General features: G+C 50.0%; 7 protein-coding genes across 7 annotated transcripts; 3 read left to right on the forward strand and 4 right to left on the reverse strand.

The window, feature by feature from the left end:
• The first annotated feature begins 214 nt into the window (after positions 1-214).
• Positions 215-2,855, forward strand: TrAFT101_002952 (uncharacterized protein). The gene is made up of 4 exons (XM_024899495.2): positions 215-904; positions 999-1,085; positions 1,147-2,219; positions 2,285-2,855. Exons 1-4 carry the CDS (start codon positions 697-699, stop codon positions 2,705-2,707), a joined length of 1,791 nt encoding a protein of 596 aa, XP_024764068.1. The 5' UTR covers positions 215-696; the 3' UTR covers positions 2,708-2,855.
• Positions 2,856-2,902: 47 nt separating this feature from the next.
• Positions 2,903-4,056, reverse strand: TrAFT101_002953 (uncharacterized protein; the record flags this gene model as incomplete). The annotated part of the gene is made up of 5 exons (XM_024899395.2): positions 2,903-3,226; positions 3,297-3,489; positions 3,551-3,597; positions 3,666-3,758; positions 3,829-4,056. 5 exons carry the CDS (start codon positions 4,054-4,056, stop codon positions 2,903-2,905), a joined length of 885 nt encoding a protein of 294 aa, XP_024764069.2.
• An 816-nt stretch (positions 4,057-4,872) lies between these two features.
• TrAFT101_002954 (uncharacterized protein) lies at positions 4,873-7,421 on the reverse strand (the record flags this gene model as incomplete). Its single annotated transcript, XM_024901757.2, has 5 exons — positions 4,873-5,457; positions 5,549-6,490; positions 6,543-6,882; positions 6,931-7,238; positions 7,296-7,421. The coding sequence occupies 5 exons, from the start codon at positions 7,419-7,421 to the stop codon at positions 4,873-4,875; spliced, it is 2,301 nt and encodes a 766-aa protein (XP_024764070.2).
• A 217-nt stretch (positions 7,422-7,638) lies between these two features.
• On the forward strand, positions 7,639-9,885 carry TrAFT101_002955 (uncharacterized protein). Its single transcript, XM_024907639.2, has one exon. It carries the CDS (start codon positions 7,823-7,825, stop codon positions 9,641-9,643), a length of 1,821 nt encoding a protein of 606 aa, XP_024764071.2. The 5' UTR covers positions 7,639-7,822; the 3' UTR covers positions 9,644-9,885.
• TrAFT101_002956 (uncharacterized protein) lies at positions 9,676-10,572 on the reverse strand (the record flags this gene model as incomplete). Its single annotated transcript, XM_066126747.1, has 2 exons — positions 9,676-9,696; positions 10,381-10,572. The coding sequence occupies 2 exons, from the start codon at positions 10,570-10,572 to the stop codon at positions 9,676-9,678; spliced, it is 213 nt and encodes a 70-aa protein (XP_065982854.1).
• On the forward strand, positions 10,463-13,498 carry TrAFT101_002957 (uncharacterized protein). Its single transcript, XM_024906113.2, has 2 exons — positions 10,463-11,625; positions 11,726-13,498. The coding sequence occupies exons 1-2, from the start codon at positions 11,250-11,252 to the stop codon at positions 12,763-12,765; spliced, it is 1,416 nt and encodes a 471-aa protein (XP_024764074.1). The 5' UTR covers positions 10,463-11,249; the 3' UTR covers positions 12,766-13,498.
• Positions 13,197-17,801, reverse strand: TrAFT101_002958 (uncharacterized protein). Its single transcript, XM_024906114.2, has 3 exons — positions 16,755-17,801; positions 16,618-16,680; positions 13,197-16,563 (listed from the first exon to the last, which is right to left on the reverse strand). The coding sequence occupies exons 1-3, from the start codon at positions 16,847-16,849 to the stop codon at positions 13,827-13,829; spliced, it is 2,895 nt and encodes a 964-aa protein (XP_024764076.2). The 5' UTR covers positions 16,850-17,801; the 3' UTR covers positions 13,197-13,826.
• Between the last annotated feature and the right edge of the window lie 620 nt (positions 17,802-18,421).

The raw sequence follows: 18,421 nt of genomic DNA on the forward strand, positions 1-18,421 counted from the left end.
CTACGGTGGGGCCAGCATACATATGCTCTGAGATCCCGTACCATGACGGGATACAAGCTATTAATTGAGTCGTATAAGTCGTGAGACGCAAAGTACAAATAGTCCGACGACTATTCGTATCAAGCTCTATGAGCACAAAAGTTTACGTGTGGTCGATTGCCATACAAACTCAATCAACAAATTTCGATCCATGAGAAATATTAGCTTACATACTAGGATAGCCTCCAAAGCTGATAACCCGCATCACGACCACCGGATCATCAAGCAACAAATTGACCAATTCTCTAATACTCATCAGTCTCATACCAGATCCTAAACGGGGTTTCAGTACTGTGCCTTTGAAAAGATTTAACCAGAGTTCTCCGCTGTCGGAATTGTGGGTTGTCGGATAGGCGCTTAAAAACCCCGACTCACCTGCCGCTATATGCAAGGATGAGCACGGCATAGAGATTAGCCATGGCGCAAGCCCGAGTAGCTCCTCGCGTTCACGCATTGGTGATCGCCGTGACGTGGGGGAAACAAAGCAATGGATTCAAGACTCCATATTTCTCGATGGCCATATATATCTTGACGGAAGAGAAAAGAGAGGCATGCACTCTTCAATCCGGACCCCAACTCAATGCATGAGCTCTACCGCACTGGAGCACAACTCGCAGCACACTTCATTAACACAGCCCGCTCAATCAAAATCCTAGAATGTATACTAGGCTGAGCCGCGCAATTGTTGCGTCGTCATGGCTCTTCTCTGCCATTCTCCTGGCAGATGCGGCTGCCGATCGCCCGAATATCGTCTTCATCTTGACAGATGACCAAGACAATCATATGGGAACACTGGATCATATGCAGTCGCTGCAGAAGCATCTGGTCCATCAGGGCACCACGTTTGAGAGACATTACTGCTCCAGTAAGTATCACCACGTGTCTTTTGTCTTCTTCATTCAAAATTGCCTTATCAAATGGTGAATTTGCAGAAAACTAATTCTCGTTTATACATCTAGCGGCCATTTGCTGTCCGGCCAGGGTCAGCCTGTGGACTGGGCAGCTGGCTCATAACACCAACGTAACAAACGTGAATCCTCCCTGGGGTATGCTCCCTTACCCATATGTATACAGGGAAAATGTCAAGATTCTGATTTATACAAAAAGGAGGTTATCCCAAATTCGTCCAGAACGGATACAATGACCACCACCTTGCCCTCTGGCTACAGCAGTCAGGCTACAACACCTACTACGCGGGAAAGCTCTTCAACGCTCACACCGTCTACAACTATGACTCGCCTCCTGTCAGTGGATATACTCAGTCCAACTTCTTTCTTGACCCTTTTACGTACCAATATTACAATGTCAGCACCACAAAGAACGGAGCGCCTCCAACCAACCCTGTCGGTAAGTACTCTACCGATATCGTAGCCGAGAGCGCCAACGAGTTCCTTGATCATGCTCTTCAAGACGAAGAATCTCCTTTTTTTATAACACTTGCACCAATTGCACCTCATGCTCTCGTGGCCGGGGGATCGAGGGCATCATTCGATCCCCCACAAGTTGCAGAGCGGCACGAGGGCCTCTTCCCCGAGTATAAGATCCCCCGGACGCCAAACTTCAATCCCGATTCCCCCAGCGGCGTGGGCTGGATCTCAAAGCTCCCTAAACTCAACGAGAGCGTTGTTGACTACGACGACGAATACCAGAGGCTGCGTCTCCGGTCGTTGCAGGCGGTAGATGAGATTATCGAATCTGTCGTCACCCGTCTCGACCAGGCCGGCGTGCTCGAAAACACCTTCATCTTCTACACTTCAGACAATGGCTACCACATTGGTCAGCACCGGCTGCATCCTGGCAAGACGTGTGGCTTCGAGACCGACATCAACGTGCCTCTCGTTGTCCGTGGCCCTGGCGTTCCCGCGCAGCGAATCACTCGCACCCCCTCTTCACACACGGATCTCGCTCCTACCATATTGAAGATTGCGGGCGTTGAAATCAATGACAAGAAATTCGATGGCTCTCCAATTGATATTTATGATGCCGAGGTTGAGCTTCGTTCAGAACATGTCGCCGTTGAGTTTTGGGGGTTTGGGCTCGCTGAGAGCATCTTTGGTAGAGAGAGCGGCGAGCCTATTTACGTCAATAATACGTTCAAGGGGCTTCGCATTGAAGCCGAAGACTATGGATTTTACTACTCCGTCTGGTGTAGTAACGAAAGGGAGCTCTATGACATGAAGGTCGGCCAGCTGAATCCTCAAAAGTATCAAGGGAGAGCCTCTTTGTTAACCTCAAATTTGCATAGGCCGATCCAGGACAGATAAATAACCTCCTCTCGCCAAAGGACGGGAAGGCCAGCGCTAGTGCTCTCGTTATCAACAGTCATCAAGAATGGCCTCTTGAGCGTGTGGTCGATCGCCTAGACGCTCTCATGATGGTCCTCAAATCCTGCAAGCAGCAATCTTGCACCCACCCCTGGAGGAGCTTGCACCCATCGGGCAAGGTGAACAATCTCCTCGATGCGCTTTCATCCGACTATGATGACTTTTACGGAGGACAAGTGAAAGTGAGTTTCACCAGATGTGAAGGCGGGTACATTGTCGAATCGGAAGGGCCGCAGGATTTCCATGCCCTTGAAGCTATGGCAGACTTTAATGACGATAATGCCATTTATGATGTACCAGGGCAGCGTGTTTTGATCAATCCTGATTGGAGCCTCTGGGAGTAGAATACATGTTACAACATGTTAGAACTATTGATATATCAAGAATACACATCCATAGGCATACGGAAAAGCAGCATTATTTCAATTGCAACATGTATATAGTTTCTGTTTACAAGATATCAAATATACTATGCGCTATTCACGCTCCGCCTCAACACCGTATATACCTTCAAACCCTCTAAGCAGCAAAAAACAACATTAGGGATTCACATAATTCCCAGGAATCTTATTCAATCCATCTATCTTGACGGTGTTCAACTTGCTCACATCCACTCCATGCAGCACCCGTGCGTTCACACCCGTGCGCAATCGTTGATTTTCATAATGCCCCCGCATGACTTCTGGCAACGCAGCAATCTGCTCTTCAGTAAGTTCGTTGGGGCTGTTCGTCATGCCGACGCCGCAAATCTTGCAAAACGTCTTGTAAAGCATGCCCGTGTTGAATTCGTATTTTCCAATGTTGGCTTCGTCTCCGGATAGGACAACAGACGTGGTGGGAGAGTATACCCAGAGAGAGCCAATCTAAGCGATCAAATTAGAACCAAAGTGAGTTCCAGCATGAGATATGTTTGCATAGATGCTGATAACTTACACGCGAACAGACGGTACAGTTGCATTCGATGACCCTTTCGTGAGTCTCGTCAATTGGTTTGCTCGTCGTGGCTACGGTCACCGCTCCACAATGGCAACTGCCTGTGTACACCAGCTCCCCTTCCTCGGCCTTTGGAAGCTCTCCTTTATGAGCTGGGGGCTGATAGGGCTCCCCCTTGGAAGCACCATCATATCTGCTAATTATATCAGGGCCGATGTCTTTAACGAACAAAGAAGAAGAGGGAATGGCCTTACGGGATTTTCTTTAAATCCCAGCAGTTAAGGCCCTGAATAGTATTTGCCTGCCAGAATCTTGTCAAAACAAACATGTTTCGAAACTCAACCATCATGGACGGAAATGTTCGCTCACGTTGACATAGCTTGGTTTCAGAGAATGCTGTGGGTCTGCCTCCTCATCCTTCCACCAAGAACCTGCCACAGCAGTAGCACACTTGGGGCAGAACTATCATTCCCGGAAGAACTGAGTTAAAAAGATTATCGTCAAATCTGTGCATGCTTCAATGTTTTCTTACCAAATGCTTCATTTTCTTTTCGCCGAAAGTATACGTCGTCAGCTGCTCTAAGCTGCCCTTGACAATGTTCACATTGCTAATCCCTGGCATGAGCCAAAGATAGCCCTGTCTCACGCAGATGCTGCATTCGCAGTTGTCTGCTTTCTTGATTTCGGGCGCCTTTATCTCGAATACAATGTCCCCGCAATGACAATTTCCTCTATACGTGATTATCTCGGCTTCAGCCATACTAACCTCGTGTGATTTATATAAGCACAGTATATTGTTGAGCACACTGGGTTGAAGAAAAGAGAAGGGCCGAAAAGAGCAAATAATGCCTCTTATTTTGGGTTGTTGGTGAGATGAGGTGGAAAGAAAGTAACTTGTCTCATGAAGTCCTGTCTCTTTTATATAAGCGATGTTCCGAGGTATACGTATCCTACTAGGTACCTACTAAGTAACGTAGTCACCGTAGGATGAATAGCTTTGCATGCATAAGTTGAGTGCTAGCTTCGAACCGAGGAATGTCGTATTTACTCCATAGTTATTTTTGTTCGCAACACGCTTATTACCCCACCTGGCATCAGTCATAATCCCTAGTTTATCGTTGGGAATGGAGCCACTTCTATGCGTACCTGTGGCTGAATAATCGCGATACATTCATCAAGAGCCAAGCTTTGAGTCACCGAATTGCATAGACTAGATGGAGCTCAAAGCCCATCATAAATCATATACAGCTTACCTGCCGAGGTAGGCTATGATGGTTATGCTAGTTGCTTACGAGCACTTTAGGATAACCCCCACAAGGGTTACGCAACTGCACAGGTTGAGCCCCCAATAGTTGAGAGCGATAAGGGACGGCTGAACTAGGAATTGGAGTTGTCTCGTGTTTCGTTGACACAACACCGAAATGATCGGCCAAATAGCCCAACAACTTCCCCTCAATTTACTTGTTTTTGTACATCTCCACTCGGGTCATCATGTATCATTGAGCAAAATCATTATCATCATTCAGGTCTACTGCGCCCTCTAGGTGCTCGAGCTCTGCGCTCATGGTCCTTTTTTTTAGTACCTCCGTGCCCCATTGTCTGCATTCTTTGCGTCCGTCTGTGCTTGCGCGTTTAGCTGAATGGCTTCTTTCAGCTTCGCAATTACTTCAGGTTGGTTGCTGAACGCTGTTTGGAGTATGTTCTCAAGATCAGCCTCTACCTTCGCTATAGGCTTCACTCCTACTTTTCTGCTCTGAGAATCGTTGATGAGAGATCCCCATCGCTTTGTGAATGCATAAATGGACTGGCGTAATAGCTCGTCTAGCTGTTCGCTCATGTCTTCTACTGTCAGCGTCTTGGCTGTAACTGAAGGCGCCCCTCGAGACCAGAGATTGCCGCTGATGACGCTTCCGAAAAATCCCACCCAGTTTTGGGGACTCAGTGTATCCCAAATCTGTCCAAAATGCTGCATGGCTGGGGGTTGGCTTCGTATATCACCAATCTCGAGTGATACCAGCTCATTCTTAATAATGAGTAAATTCTTGACCATGAAGAGATCCGGATCGGTATCGGTCTTGAGTGATTTGATCCTAGCCTCAGCTCGCTGAAGAATCTGAATTGTTTCTCGCACAATTTTAAACACCACGGGGCTGTTCTTGGCCTGTGTAAGATCATGTTAGAATACGGGCCAGACAGATGATTAGAGGAAAACAAGATGGAAGGGAAGGGAATGAAGCAACATAAAGACTTACGGATCGCTCTTTAGGCATTGCCCGGTCAAACATGGCGAGGAGCTCAATGGCTCGTTTCACCAAGGGATATGCGTTTGAAGAAGCCACTCCGTCTACAACAGGGCTAATCTTCAAAGAACCATCTTGAGTTGGGGCCCTGGTAATTGATTTCACGATTTCTGCTTCAAATAAGTTGTCGGTAAATGGCCACAAATGATCTGCGAGCAGCCTGGCGGCATATTCCCTGTACTTTCTAAAGGATGGAGATTCATCTTCATCCAAGTCCGCCACTGCATATTCATTAGCTAGCCAGCCAACTATGCTGCACGTTTCTGTGAGCTGAGCGTTCTGAAAGACGGCCTGTAAATTCGTCGCTAATGGCACGATATTGCCAGGATGAACCATTGTGGTGTTGACCAGCTTGACCGCTTGGAAAGCCGATTCCGGAAGAGGGCTCCATGCGAGTTCTATGTTGAAAATTTTGGTAAAAAGAACGTCTTCACTATACATTCGCTCGAATAACTGTTTGATGAAATTCCTAGAAGCTGTCTCCACTGACAGACTTTTGACCTCTTTCTGGTATTCATCTAGATCATGTTGTGCCATTACTTTCAAGTCTCGATCGCGGGTTGTGAAATATGTTCGGAAGATGGTATTAACAGCATTGACATATGTCGTAGAGGTGGCTGAGACTTCTACTGGCTGCCCATACGCATGGTAGGCCGATCGGACTACTCTTCGAGTATTTGGCAATAGAGAATAAGAATCCGCCATCATCTCTTCGAATCTTCCGTATGCCAAAGCGTGGCGAGCAGACTCTGATTTTGTAGCTGCAATCTGACGAGCAATGTCACTGGAGACCTTTTCCAAAGAACTATTGAAACCATGGTCAAGAAGGTGCAAGGCCTTGGTAAGTAAGGCGCTGTATCGTGCTAGATATGAGTCGCGTTCTCGGTAATTCTCCTATTGCCTATCAATACGGGGCGCACTGAGTATCAAAAACTGATCAACTTACGTGGGTAGTCATGAATTTGATGCAAGAATCGATGTTCTCCACCATCTCACTAAAATCATCATCCTCTATTAAGCGACCGGCACCGGGAGCATTTAGGCGTCTTGTAGCTTTTTCTAGATAGGCGTAATAGTAGAGATCTGTCCCGACCTCATCGGCAAGCTTCTCCAACCGCCGCTGTTCTGTCAGGAGCTCTTCGCACTGAGCTTGGAAGGTCGAGGTCTGAGCCTCAACGGACAAAAATGATTGCGATAAAGTGGTCAACAGTTTCAAACTATCGTTGGCATTGCCAATTAAGCCTTCGAGGTGGCGCTCGGTCATCTTCAATTGGTCGCGATACAGCCTAGTTTGATTAGCCCAGGTCGGATGGCACATGCGTCCGGGATCCTACAAATATTCTTGTTGGCTCTCTTCCAACAATAGGTCGTCCAGAGATTTTGAGGACACTTCTTCCGTCTGGTAATACTGAGAAGTTGTAGACTCTTCGTTGAAGAGCGTCAAGGCCTCCCAATTCCTGCTCTTCCTGCCAGCCTTCCGCCGTGGCCTGCGTGGGGCATCTTTGAAGAGCTCGGCCCTGACAACATCGTAGAAATCGGAGTATGAGGCAGCTCGTCGGAGCAATGCGGGTTCGGGAGGGTCGTTTGTATGTTCTGCTTCCTCTAGCACATCTTCAAGGATCTCGGCAATGTTGCTGGCCTCCTATAACACGGTAAGCTGCCCGCTGTACACAAAGCAGTGGATGGTGACAACACGCACATTAGGCTGCTGTAGGAGCGATTCCTTGCGCTGATGCCCGCGAGGCCTGCCATTGGAGGTCTCGTTTCTGGCGTTGCTGTTGTTGCTAAGCTCCGGCACGAAGCTGTACCAGCCGTCCTCGTACATGGTGGCCCAGGGCTCGAAGCAGGAGGCTGCAAGTTACTGAAGCACGGCTAACTTTAAAGCCACGCGTGTGCCATTGGCAAGGTCCAGGCGGGGCGACTTGCTCCGGGCGCCGATAGTGGCACGATAAGATGCCCAGCCAATTGGCGAGCAGCTAAATGGAGTTGACATCATGGAGCTTCGGCACGGGAACCCCAGTGCAGGGATATGAGAAGTCGGCACGCACTAAGCCTCTAGCTGGAGATCGCAGCTTTTGCATGATCTCACATCACCTGCGACTTCACAGGCTGCAGCTGCGAGCATCTACGCGGGTCAAACTGGACCAAGAGCGGGGCCCCAGAAGTGTTTCGGTGGGCTCTGGAGCAATTACAGCAGCTATTGGACGAGGAGCCTGACTTGCAATCATGAGCACCTCACAATTTGCCCTTCGACGAGCGTCTCGCATTGGCCTCTCAGCTCGACCAAGCCTTGGTGTGAGCCAGCGCCAATGGGTTCGCTACATCAACGATTCTGCGGGCGTGAGACCCAGGAGACGAGGAGGGAAAGCAGTGGGATTTGCAGCCGTCTTCGCCGTCGCCGCAGCGGGCGCATTCTGGTATCCTAGGCTCCGAGCTCAGTTCAGTTCGGCAGCTCCCGAAGAAGAGAAAGAGACTGGATATCAAAAGGCCGAACTGGAGTTTGAGAAGGCCCGCAAACATGGCGTATCAAAGGAAGATAACCGTGAGCTGATTAGCTCTCAGCACTTGCAAGTAAAGAACAGCTGGGAGCACCCCGGAGTGTACGCATGGGGCTCCAACGTGGGAAAGGTCATTGACCCTGTCTCGAATGAGAAAAACATCAAACTTCCGCGCAGGATATCATATTTTGATCATCAGCTTCTCCGCGACCTGAAACTTACTGAGAATTTTGGCGCGGCTATTAATGAAAAGGGAGATCTTATTCAATGGGGCCTAGGATTTAACAAGGCAGATGCAACACCGGTTGTGACCTTGAAGGGCAAGGATCTTGCCAAGATTGAGGTATCAGAAGATCGGATTATAGCTTTGTCTCGGGGTGGCTCGGTATATGCCATCCCCGCCTCGCGCGACGACCAAGAGGGTGGCAAAAAGCTAGAACAGCAAAAGACATCGTGGTCTTTATGGTCCTCGTCTGGTAAAGAAGCTATCAGCTTTCAGAACCTGACTCCGGCGGGCCTTGGATGGGGCGAGCGTGTTGCTGATATCAGCAGCGGCCTTGAGCATTGTCTGATGCTCACATCAAACGGGCGAGTTTTCTCCTCAGCCTCGAGCGGCTCAAACTTCCCATCGAAAGGGCAGATGGGTATTCCGGGTCTCACCTGGGAGACACGCCCCAAAGGTCGTTACGATCAACCACACGAGATTGCCTTGCTCAAGGGGTTTGACATCAAGCAGATCGCGACGGGTGATTATCACTCGGCCGTTCTAGACAAACTTGGCCGGATCTTTACGTTTGGTGACAATACCTTTGGCCAGCTGGGGTTTGAAACCCAGATTGGCAATCCTTTCATCTCTACTCCTACAATTGTACCGATCTATAAGCTATATGGAAGCAGTGCACCGGTGTCCACTGCCTCCTCAATAGCTGCCGGCGGTGTAAATACTTTCTTCACTTGTGAGGCCAATACGCCTAGTGCTTCTAGCAGCGAGGCTAGCACCCCAGCGCCTTCTAAGAGATTGCCTCACAGCACATATGACCTCTGGGCCGCAGGACAAGGTACTTGTGGCTCACTAGGCACCGGAAGGTGGACTCACGTTTCTCTCGGGCCAACCAAAGTCAAGTCGCTCTCAGGGCTCTCAGAGTTTGACGAGAGAAAGAACCAGCTGATGCCTATCAAAATTAAAGCCCTAAGCATCGGCGCAACTCACTGCGCTGCGGTTATGGACAATGTGACACAGACATCTGTCTCGAACCGGTCTTCCGAGAATGAGACATATTGGGGCTCTGATGTGGTTTTCTGGGGAGGTAATGAGCACTATCAGCTAGGAACTGGCAAACGAAATAATTTGAATACGCCAACTTATATTGGGCCGTTGGACGGAGGTGAAGGAGACGCCGCACATGGGCGGCAAGGCGAAGTGCACAGGCTATGCCTGACACCCAGGCAAACCGCCCGGCTTGGAGAAGGCGGCAAGGGCCGCAAGGCGACTCTAGAGCAAAAGGTCGAATGTGGAAAGTTCGTCACAGGTGTCTACTCTGCTGTATAACGGCAGTTGACGAACCTGAGGAGGACGAGAAGCTATGGGGTGATGGGGAAAGGCTGCGAAAGGTAGGCATGAGCATTGCCAGGCTGGGACTCAGCTGGTGCGAGATGCTAGCTGCACCTGCTCCCTATTCGCATCCATCCAGCAATCCAGCATCGCTAGGTGTGTCGAGTTGGTGTGTGTCACATGTCTTAACATCGCCTCATGGCCTCTTGCTGATGGAGGTGTGGATGGACTGATAGTCTAAAAAGAAAAAAAAAAAAAAAAAAAGGCGGCGACGCAAAGACAGACACCAAAAAAAAAATTTTTAAAAAGGAAAAGAGAAAGAGAAAAGGTAGGAAAGAAAGAAAGAGGAGGGCCAAAAGGGAGGAGAAGAAAAGGAAAAGGGAAAGGGGAAAAGGGAAAAACACTCCTGCCTCTGCTGTACTACCACAAAATATGCATGTACGATATAGGGATCTCGATATGTAGCTATTATTATACAACCACACATAACGCATCCACGCCATGATTCAGCTGACGGGCAAATGAGAGACAGCGATGGCGCGGTCGAGCGGACGAAGCGAATCAGACGACCTGGAGCAAACGCAGCGGATCATACGGCGTTGCTGCTGGGCGTCCTAGCGGCGGATGCGCATGCAGGTACTCCCCAGCGAGTCGTGTGTGATGAGATTCGGTGGTGGAATGCCATTTGATGCGGCCGGCGGCGACTCCACCGGCGGCGCGCTGGCGGGACGCACTATTGGCGGCACCGCGCGCTGCATGCACGGATTGCTGCACGCAATATAGCGAATCTCCATAAGCCCAGCAGGGGAGGCATCAACGACGCTGCTGGAGGATGCGTCGATGGCGGTCTTATCCTCGGGTATAGAATGGAATCCGTGCTGCTGTGCTGCAAATGACAGGCGACAGACGCCGTGCGCATGCATCATCGCTTAGGAGCAGTGCAGATCCTGCAGCGGCCCTCGCATCCATCTCTGCTCTGCTTCGCTCGTATAAAGCATGCATGTGCATGTCGATTCCCGATGCTTTATTCTTCTGGACTACTGACTAGCACTCATATACCCTGCGCTTCCCCCTCCACCGTCAGCATCTTGCTTCATCTCATCTCATATCAGACTCCACGCACGCGCCGCTAGGGCCAAGTACCCGAGACCTCGCCTTTGCGCCTGGCTGCAGCTTATGCGCGGTACTTGGGACCAGACCCTCTCGCTGGACTCGGATAGACTGCCGCTTCCTTTCCTCTCCTCCGCTGCTTTTTTTCTCCTCTTGCTCTTCATCCTCGCGTCTTCTTCTTTCCAAACTTGCCGAGACTTCTTTTCTTCTTTTCTTCTCCTTCATTTCCCTCTTTCTTCTTCAATTTCGCACGCTCCTTCGCAGAAACTTTACCTTTTCTTCTTCTTCTTAATCCAGGAATCTACCTAGTACCTAGCTATACATACCTCTATTTTTTCTCTAGACACCCACCACAGCGAAAACTATCCATCTGTCGGGCAAAGCGGCGACGACGGCGGCAAAAGCAGCAGCGATAGCCCACATATTCACTCTCCTGGTCAGGGCTGTCCGAAGAGCAGCCTCCAAAGCGACCAAGATTTCTCCCCTCAGCGCCATGGATAAGATCCCCAAGTTTCGCCGGAAGCCCAAACCTCCGGTCATCGAGACCTCCATCGATCGCAGGGCCAGCATCGCCACCGACAATGTGAGCGCCACCGAGTCGCCAAGAACCCATCACAAGATGTCCGCGTTCAAGAGTCTGCGACTGCGTGGCCCGTCGAAGCGCGCGAGGGACAGCCCTCCATCCGAACTCACTCCCACAACCCCGTCAGCTGTAGTGGTGGCGCAAGATGGCATCCAGTCGCCGCCACGGCTCGCCCGCCCAGCGTCTCAGCCAGCGCAGCACAAATCGCCGCCCGTGCAGGATCGCCGCAGGAGCGTCAACCAGCTGCCACCCGCTTTGCCGGTATTTTTGTCGCTATCGCAGCAAGGTGCGTCATATCTGCATGCCGAATGCATATGCACGTCATATTCGCCGGCGCTGCAAGTACTTACTCGAACGCCCCGCTAACCACACGCGCGCTATTGCAGATATCGATATCAAGTTTCAGGAACTAACCTGGGCCGAGCGAGTTCGGGTCTCGCAAGGCATGCGAGACGACAGCCTAGGGGATTCGCGATGGACGCTTTACAGACACATAGAAACGCACGAAAAGATGGACCGATATGTTAACATCAAGCCCTGGGCGTACAACCGTGTCAAGCTTCGTGTCCCAGAAGGCGAGGTCGATTACGTCAATGCCTCTGCCATTACTCTTACGTCTCCGTCGGACCCGAGCAAACCACCGCTGCGTTACATCGCCATGCAGGGACCTACCATTTCCTCCATCGACTATGTTTGGCGCATGATTGCAGAGCAGATGCCCTCTCATGCAGTTATCGTTCAGCTGACGAATATGGTCGAGCTTGACGTAGTCAAGTGCGACCAGTATTTTCCTACGGGCGAAGAAATGCTCACCGGTGGACGAGATACCGTCTGGGCCATCAACGATTACAATGCATGGGGCGACAACTGGAGAGCAGAACTTACCTTTGTGTCTGTAGAGCAGCTTGCCAGGGGTGCCATTGAGAGGCGCAAGTTGCTCTTTCACGTCCATGGTGAAAAAGAACCACGCGTCGTCTGGCACTTCCTTTACAAGCGCTGGCCTGATTTTGGCGTTCCGACTGCCGAGGATTTGGATGGCTTTCTAGAACTGATGAAGCTGTCCCGCCAACACAGCACACCGTCCACACCTCGCATCATCCACTGCAGCGCCGGAGTTGGCCGTACAGGTACTTTCATCTGCCTCGAGCATTTGATGAGGGAGCTCGATTCTGGTGTTCTGGCAAGATATGATCTGCCCTCAGAGCGTTCCGATCTTGTCTATAACGCGGTTGATACCCTTCGCCAGCAGCGCCGCGGCATGGTCCAAGGCGAACTCCAATATCGCTTTATCTACCAAGTTATGCGGAAGCTCTGGCAAGAAAAATACGGCGTTGTAGACGAAGAAACCGGCAGCCGTGAACCAGCAGCTAAGAGACTCGAGGTTGCGAGCCCCTTTGTAGGCAACGGTCGGCCTGGGACAAACTAGCGATTAAACCGCAGCAGATCGGCTTCGGACTTCACAGCGGCGATTCTGAAAAGTGAGAGCTCAGCGCCAAAGACTAACGAGTGATTTGAAGCCGTTCTCTTACGTTTGTTGTTCTGAGCCACTTGTTTATACTTTTCTATTTTGATCTTCTTACTTCAGTATTGTTACACTGGGATACTTTGTCCGGCGCGACCTAAAAACGAATTTTTTAATGTCAACTTCTTTTTCTACCTTTTTGAGACCATCAGCGCTTGCCGACATTTCTTTTCTTGGATACTTCTTTTTCCACCCCGTTACTATCTGGTAGCTTTATCCACCAGTCATCCCTTCTCTTTCCTGAGTGGGTTTTCTTCTATTTCTACATCAGGATCATTTGCATTATGGGAAATGCTCTATCACGAACTCTTATAGATTGATCGCAGACGGAAGTATCGCGAGGGGGTATGAAACAACATGGAACCCCGAAATTAGCATTGATTTACTGAAGGGGTGCTGAACGAACAATACGCCCGATTCTTTTCTCTCTTTTCCCCCTTTATTTTCCTTTTTTTTTTCCATATCAAAGCGGTGAAATGGTATTTCTTCATGGAGCGCATTAGGCATTATATGTACATAAAAAAACAGCGATCAAAATTTTGAATTAAACTGCATGAGCAGAGCAGAGAAAACAGAACAGACTGCTATCCTCCCAACGTTGAAATCAAACTCCATACTTTGTGATTTTTCCATTTCATCTGGTATATAGTGTATATATCTCGTTAAACATAATTTTTTTCTTATTCAACAGCGCAATATGGAGAAACGATCTCGGCCTCCAGCAGGTATTATCTTTTTCATGATTCCTTCGTGTGCAGCACACTTACTACCTGAGTATTATATCTGTATTAAGACAAAGGGAAGAAAACAGCAACAAAAGAGACAAAAACTGAAAAAAAAACATAAAAGATTCCGAACAGATTAGGCAAAATGAGCAGTCGTAAGACAGTAAAGTCATGTCTAGTTGAGCAAAGTCGTAGCGAGAGATGCCACAACATATACGCTCTTCCACTCATCCACGCATTTTAGGGGGCAACCGTGACAAAGACGGTCTCAGTCTCCTTCTCCTTCTGAGTGACCGTTACGGTGAAGAAGACGGACACGGTGGGAGTCCCATTGACGACCTCTGTTGTGCGAGGGTTGGTGTCGCTGGTGGGGACGGCTTGAGCCGTCGGGGCAGAGTCGTCGGGGATGGGGATGACGATGAGGCTTGTTGGGTTGGGCAGAAGGATAACTGTAGAAGAGGGGGCTGAGGGGGGGGTTGGAATATTGGAAAGGGGAAGGGGAGGGGTGGCGATGACAGTTTGGAAGGTGGTTGGTGAGGGTGCGGGTACAGGAGTTGGCTGAGGCAAGCTGTTTGCTGGTGGGGGGGAATCTGCCGCTGGAGGAGGGGATGGGGCTGCTGCTGCTGCGGTGGAAGATGAGGGAGCAGCCGGAACTGGAGTTGATGGAGCAGTTGAAGTGGTTGGTGTGGTTGTGGGAGGCAAAGGCGGCAGGTCACTGACGATTATTACAGTAGTAATAGTCACAGGCGGAGGATTAGCCGGAGCACTTGTTTCAGGGGCAGCCGACGTCACAACCGGTACTGAAGCCAGTGTTGTTGAAGGAGCCGATATCGAGACAAGCGGAGGATTAGCCGGAGCACTCGTTTCAGGGGCAGCCGACGTCGCAATCGGTACTGGAGCCAGTGTTGTTGAAGGAGCCGATGTCGAGACAGGCGTCGTGGCCGACGAGCTGTCCTGAGATCCGCCCGTGATGCCGAGAATGCTTTCTGCATCAGTGATGTCGTGGCATCCAACCATCACACCCGCAACGTTATCCATCGGTAGGGCAAAGCACTTTTGCTGAGAAGGACATTTCTCGAGCGAATATGTGCTGCTGGAGCTACACCTAGCTAACTGGCCATCAATGCAACCAACTGCGTTGCCAGTACAAGCAGATTGAGGGGTCAGGCTCTTGAAGATGTTGTTGTACTGCTGAGCCTGAGCTAAGTTGCTTGCAAAGACTTGAGCTGGGACAGTGGAGGTGCCAGAGGGGAAAGAGGTGATTGCGGTGGGTATAGGAATATTGTCATCGGGTGCTTTGGTAACCTGGACGGTAGCCGTAGATGTCGTTCTGATTAGTGTAGTCGTGGGGGCTGAAGTTGGGGGCGGAGGCACGGCCGATGATGATGGAGAGGCTGCGACAGCAGTTGTTGCAGGGCCGGTGGTGGATTGAAGAGACGAGGCTGAGGAAGGAGATGGGATTTCAAACGTCGTTGAGCTAGCAGGCTGTGTACTCTCCAACGCTGTAGTTGATACAACAACATCTGAGTTTGTACTGCTAGTCACAGATGATGGCAAACTGGAAGTCAGCAAGACAGTGGATGATGTAGCATCCGGCTGTACCGTAACCTCAGTTGAGGCCGTCGAGCCCAGAGGTAGCGTTTTGCTAGAAGTAGCAGTGGCGGTAGATGGGACTGACACTGAGCTAACAGTTGCATCACTGGTCGGCACAGTCGTTGTTGGCACCCCGGCAGCGGAAGTCGTAATCTCGGCAGAGGTGGTGATAGTTCCAGGATCTGTAGTGCTCGACGTCAAGTTGCCCAATCCACTAGTGACAGGGGCTGTATTGACTGTGGAAGAAGACCGAGTCGAATTTGCGGCTGTGGGTGCTATTTTTGTATGAACATGATGCGTGCTAGAACTAGCAGTAGTAGTAGGAGGAGGCTCGGTCTGCGAGGCTGAAGCACTCTCTGTAGCAGAAGAATTAGACGGCGCCGCTACACTGCCAGTATTTGAGCTCAACTGCGTCTGACTAGTCTGACTAGAGCCTGTGGTTGGAGCGCCAGTCCCGGAGCCTGAGGTGGTCGTCTGGCTCTCAGGAGCTGTGGTTACAGATCCAGTAGTAGACACTGGCTCCGTGGTAGTGGGAGGCTCGGTAGTAGCTGAAGAAGTGGCCTCTGTCGTAGGAGCTTTCGTCGTTGCTGTCGTGACAGGATCTGATGCATTGTTCGTAGTTGTAGTGGCACTAGTTGGAGAAGACGCAGTCTTGTCGTTTCTCAATGGCAAAGTTGAAGATGCCGTAGCTCCGGTTGTTGACGTCTGCGGCTGCGTATTTGCTGTAGAGGAGCTTGAAATGCTGGTTTCAGCAGAGCTACTACCCGAGATTGAAGCAGTTGCTGGCGACGTTGAGACGTCTGTCTCTGTTGATGAGCGTTCTCCAACAGAAGTTGAGGTGCCTGCTACCGTAGTGCTGGCACTTGTAGCTGGGATATCAACAGTTGTGGACGTGCCAGCAGCATTGTCAGAGGTAACAGACGTCGCAACCGTAGTAGAATTATCAACAGCACTGCTAGATGTGGTTGGGATAGCAGTTGAGGGGGAAGTATTAACCACGCCGCTTGAAGTGGCTGAGGCAGCTACTGTAGTGGTGGTGGTATCAATGCTACTAGACGTGCTTAGAGCAGCAACCGTACTGGAACTTTCCACAGCGCTGTGAGACGTAGCAGTAGGGACAGCAGTTGTGCTGGAAGTATTCCCAACACTGCTCGATGTCTCAGGAGCAGCACTAGAGATGGTGCTTGACCCCCCTTGAGTAGTACTCGTTGTAGCCACAATGGGAATTACAGACAATACTTCGGCCGAAGTTGTGGCTGAGATTTGGCTCTGAGTAGGGGTGCTGGAAATGAGTGAGTCGGGGATATTGGCTGTTGAGTGCGTCAAGGTTTCGAGGACCGGCCGAGGAGTTGAGGCAGTGGGTGCCACAGGCTCGACAGAAGACCTATGTTCAAGTTAGATTTCTCTTCTTCATCTTTATGATAAGAGAAGAACATACTCCGGTCTTGATGGGATTTCAGATGTCCCAGGTATAGATGTCTCGGCTCTGGCTACTTTGGGCCTGTATATCACAGAGCGTGTCAGTATCGTAGAAGCAAACCTAAAGAGAGAGGCAGAAAGGATAAGGACTCATACATTCTGGCATCCAGACGCGGCACCGGGCCCGCCTTTGCAAGCCAAGCAGCCAAGAGCACGCTCAGAGCCGTATTGAATAGCATATCACAACGCATTATAGGAGTTGTAGTTGGTATAGAGAAGATTATCGCACAGCGATATAAGGCAAGGAAACGAAAAAAAAGTAGGAAACACGGTATTGGTAAAGATCGGCAAAAGCAAGGCTGTGTTATGCCAAAGGGGATGAATGAATAAATAAATAATTAGTGGCGAACGAGGTCTGGAGATCCACGACAGCAAAAATGCGTGTTCAGCACCTCAAAGAGATTGTTGCGTTCGGTGGGTCTCACGAGAGAGCTCGGCGAAAGAAAGAAAAAAAACTTGCTTGAACAAGCGGCCGATCCGTAAACAGGAAAAGGAGAGGAAAGGAAAGGAATGAGAATTATTAAGGTGGATTGCTGTTTTCCCGCAAAAACAAAAATGCCCCAGTCAAGATTAGCTGTGAATAGCAAAGAAAAGAGAGTTGGCGTGTGTAACTCGGCAAAAGCAGCGTATAAGTGAAAGAGATTGATCGACAGAAAGGAAAAGAAACGGGAAGAAAAAAAAAAGAATGGGAAAATGCAAAGACAGACAAATGAGAGAGAGAGAGAGAGATAAAGAAAAAAGGAAAAGGAAAAGGAAATTCCAGAGCACCGGAAACACACAGGAGAGACACGATATGCAACCTTAATATCTTGAGATCAGGAACCAAGAACAGGAACCATTGGGAAAGGATCGTCCTCTGCATTAAGTATCCCCCCCTTCTTCTCTATCCGCTAAGCCCTCTCCATCCATGTCCATCCATCTCGGGCCTGATGCGCGCGTTGCTTCTGCTTCTCGGCATACCAAGCCGTCGCCGCGACCTCCAAGCCAGGGGTGCAGGCCGTCAGCCCACTCGCTTCTCTCTCTTGCTTCACCGGAATTCAAAATAGCTTCTCCATGTCCCTGGCAGGCCGTCGTCTGAGAGTGTCCGGCTGCATCCGCGCGGTTGGCCAGCGCAAGGCCCCGACAAGCTGAGGTTGTACCCAGAGGCCGATTTGCATGGAGCCTGGCTAATCTTATGGTGTTGCGCTGCAGCCGCCGTTTGGGTGGGCGAGGCGTGCTGGCCTATCAGAGCCGCCCCACCGCTGCCACCTGTGGCTCAGCAACAAGGGCCTGATTAAGCGCCAGAAGGCATTTGCAGCCTGGCTTTCCTTGTTTTATTCCACGGCCGGATCCAGAGGAATGAGTTTTTCCCCATTTACGCACTCGTTTTTCATTTGCTTTTTTGTTTTTCTCGGATGTCCATTCCGTGATGACAACGTGATCGTGGTGTCAAAGCGTGGAACGGCCTTTAGCAAGCAGTTGCGCTTTGTGCTACTTATCCATTCACACATTGCCCACCCGCAAACAGTTAGCTAACAAGAACAAACCGTCTCAGCTCTATCTGCTACCATGTTAAGCTCCTCCTTCGGCTGTGCTCACAATCCCATTCTCAATTTTAATTTAAAGCTTCGATTTTATTTTAAATTCTAAAAACAAAAAAAATGTTTGCACATTGATCTCTTGTACTTCGTATTGCCGTACCTACCGTACCCTCGACCAGATATTAGTAGTAGTTCGCCCAATCGGAGCCTCTATCGATCCCTGCCCCTGGACGACGATTCTAA

The sequence above is a fragment of the Trichoderma asperellum genome, chromosome 2, assembly GCF_020647865.1.
Source record: "Trichoderma asperellum chromosome 2, complete sequence".
Classification (NCBI taxonomy): Eukaryota; Fungi; Ascomycota; class Sordariomycetes; order Hypocreales; family Hypocreaceae; genus Trichoderma; species Trichoderma asperellum.

Coding starts and splice junctions, on each gene's coding strand:
- TrAFT101_002952 (XM_024899495.2), top strand. CDS start 697: ATGTATACTAGGCTGAGCCGCGCAATTGTTGCGTCGTCATGGCTCTTC. Junction 905..998: donor TGAGAGACATTACTGCTCCA/GTAAGTATCACC, acceptor TTATACATCTAG/CGGCCATTTGCTGTCCGGCC. Junction 2,220..2,284: donor GGGAGCTCTATGACATGAAG/GTCGGCCAGCTG, acceptor AAATTTGCATAG/GCCGATCCAGGACAGATAAA.
- TrAFT101_002955 (XM_024907639.2), top strand. CDS start 7,823: ATGAGCACCTCACAATTTGCCCTTCGACGAGCGTCTCGCATTGGCCTC.
- TrAFT101_002957 (XM_024906113.2), top strand. CDS start 11,250: ATGGATAAGATCCCCAAGTTTCGCCGGAAGCCCAAACCTCCGGTCATC. Junction 11,626..11,725: donor TTTGTCGCTATCGCAGCAAG/GTGCGTCATATC, acceptor GCGCTATTGCAG/ATATCGATATCAAGTTTCAG.
- TrAFT101_002958 (XM_024906114.2), bottom strand. CDS start 16,849: ATGCGTTGTGATATGCTATTCAATACGGCTCTGAGCGTGCTCTTGGCT. Junction 16,681..16,754: donor CCGCGTCTGGATGCCAGAAT/GTATGAGTCCTT, acceptor TGTGATATACAG/GCCCAAAGTAGCCAGAGCCG. Junction 16,564..16,617: donor GAAATCCCATCAAGACCGGA/GTATGTTCTTCT, acceptor ACTTGAACATAG/GTCTTCTGTCGAGCCTGTGG.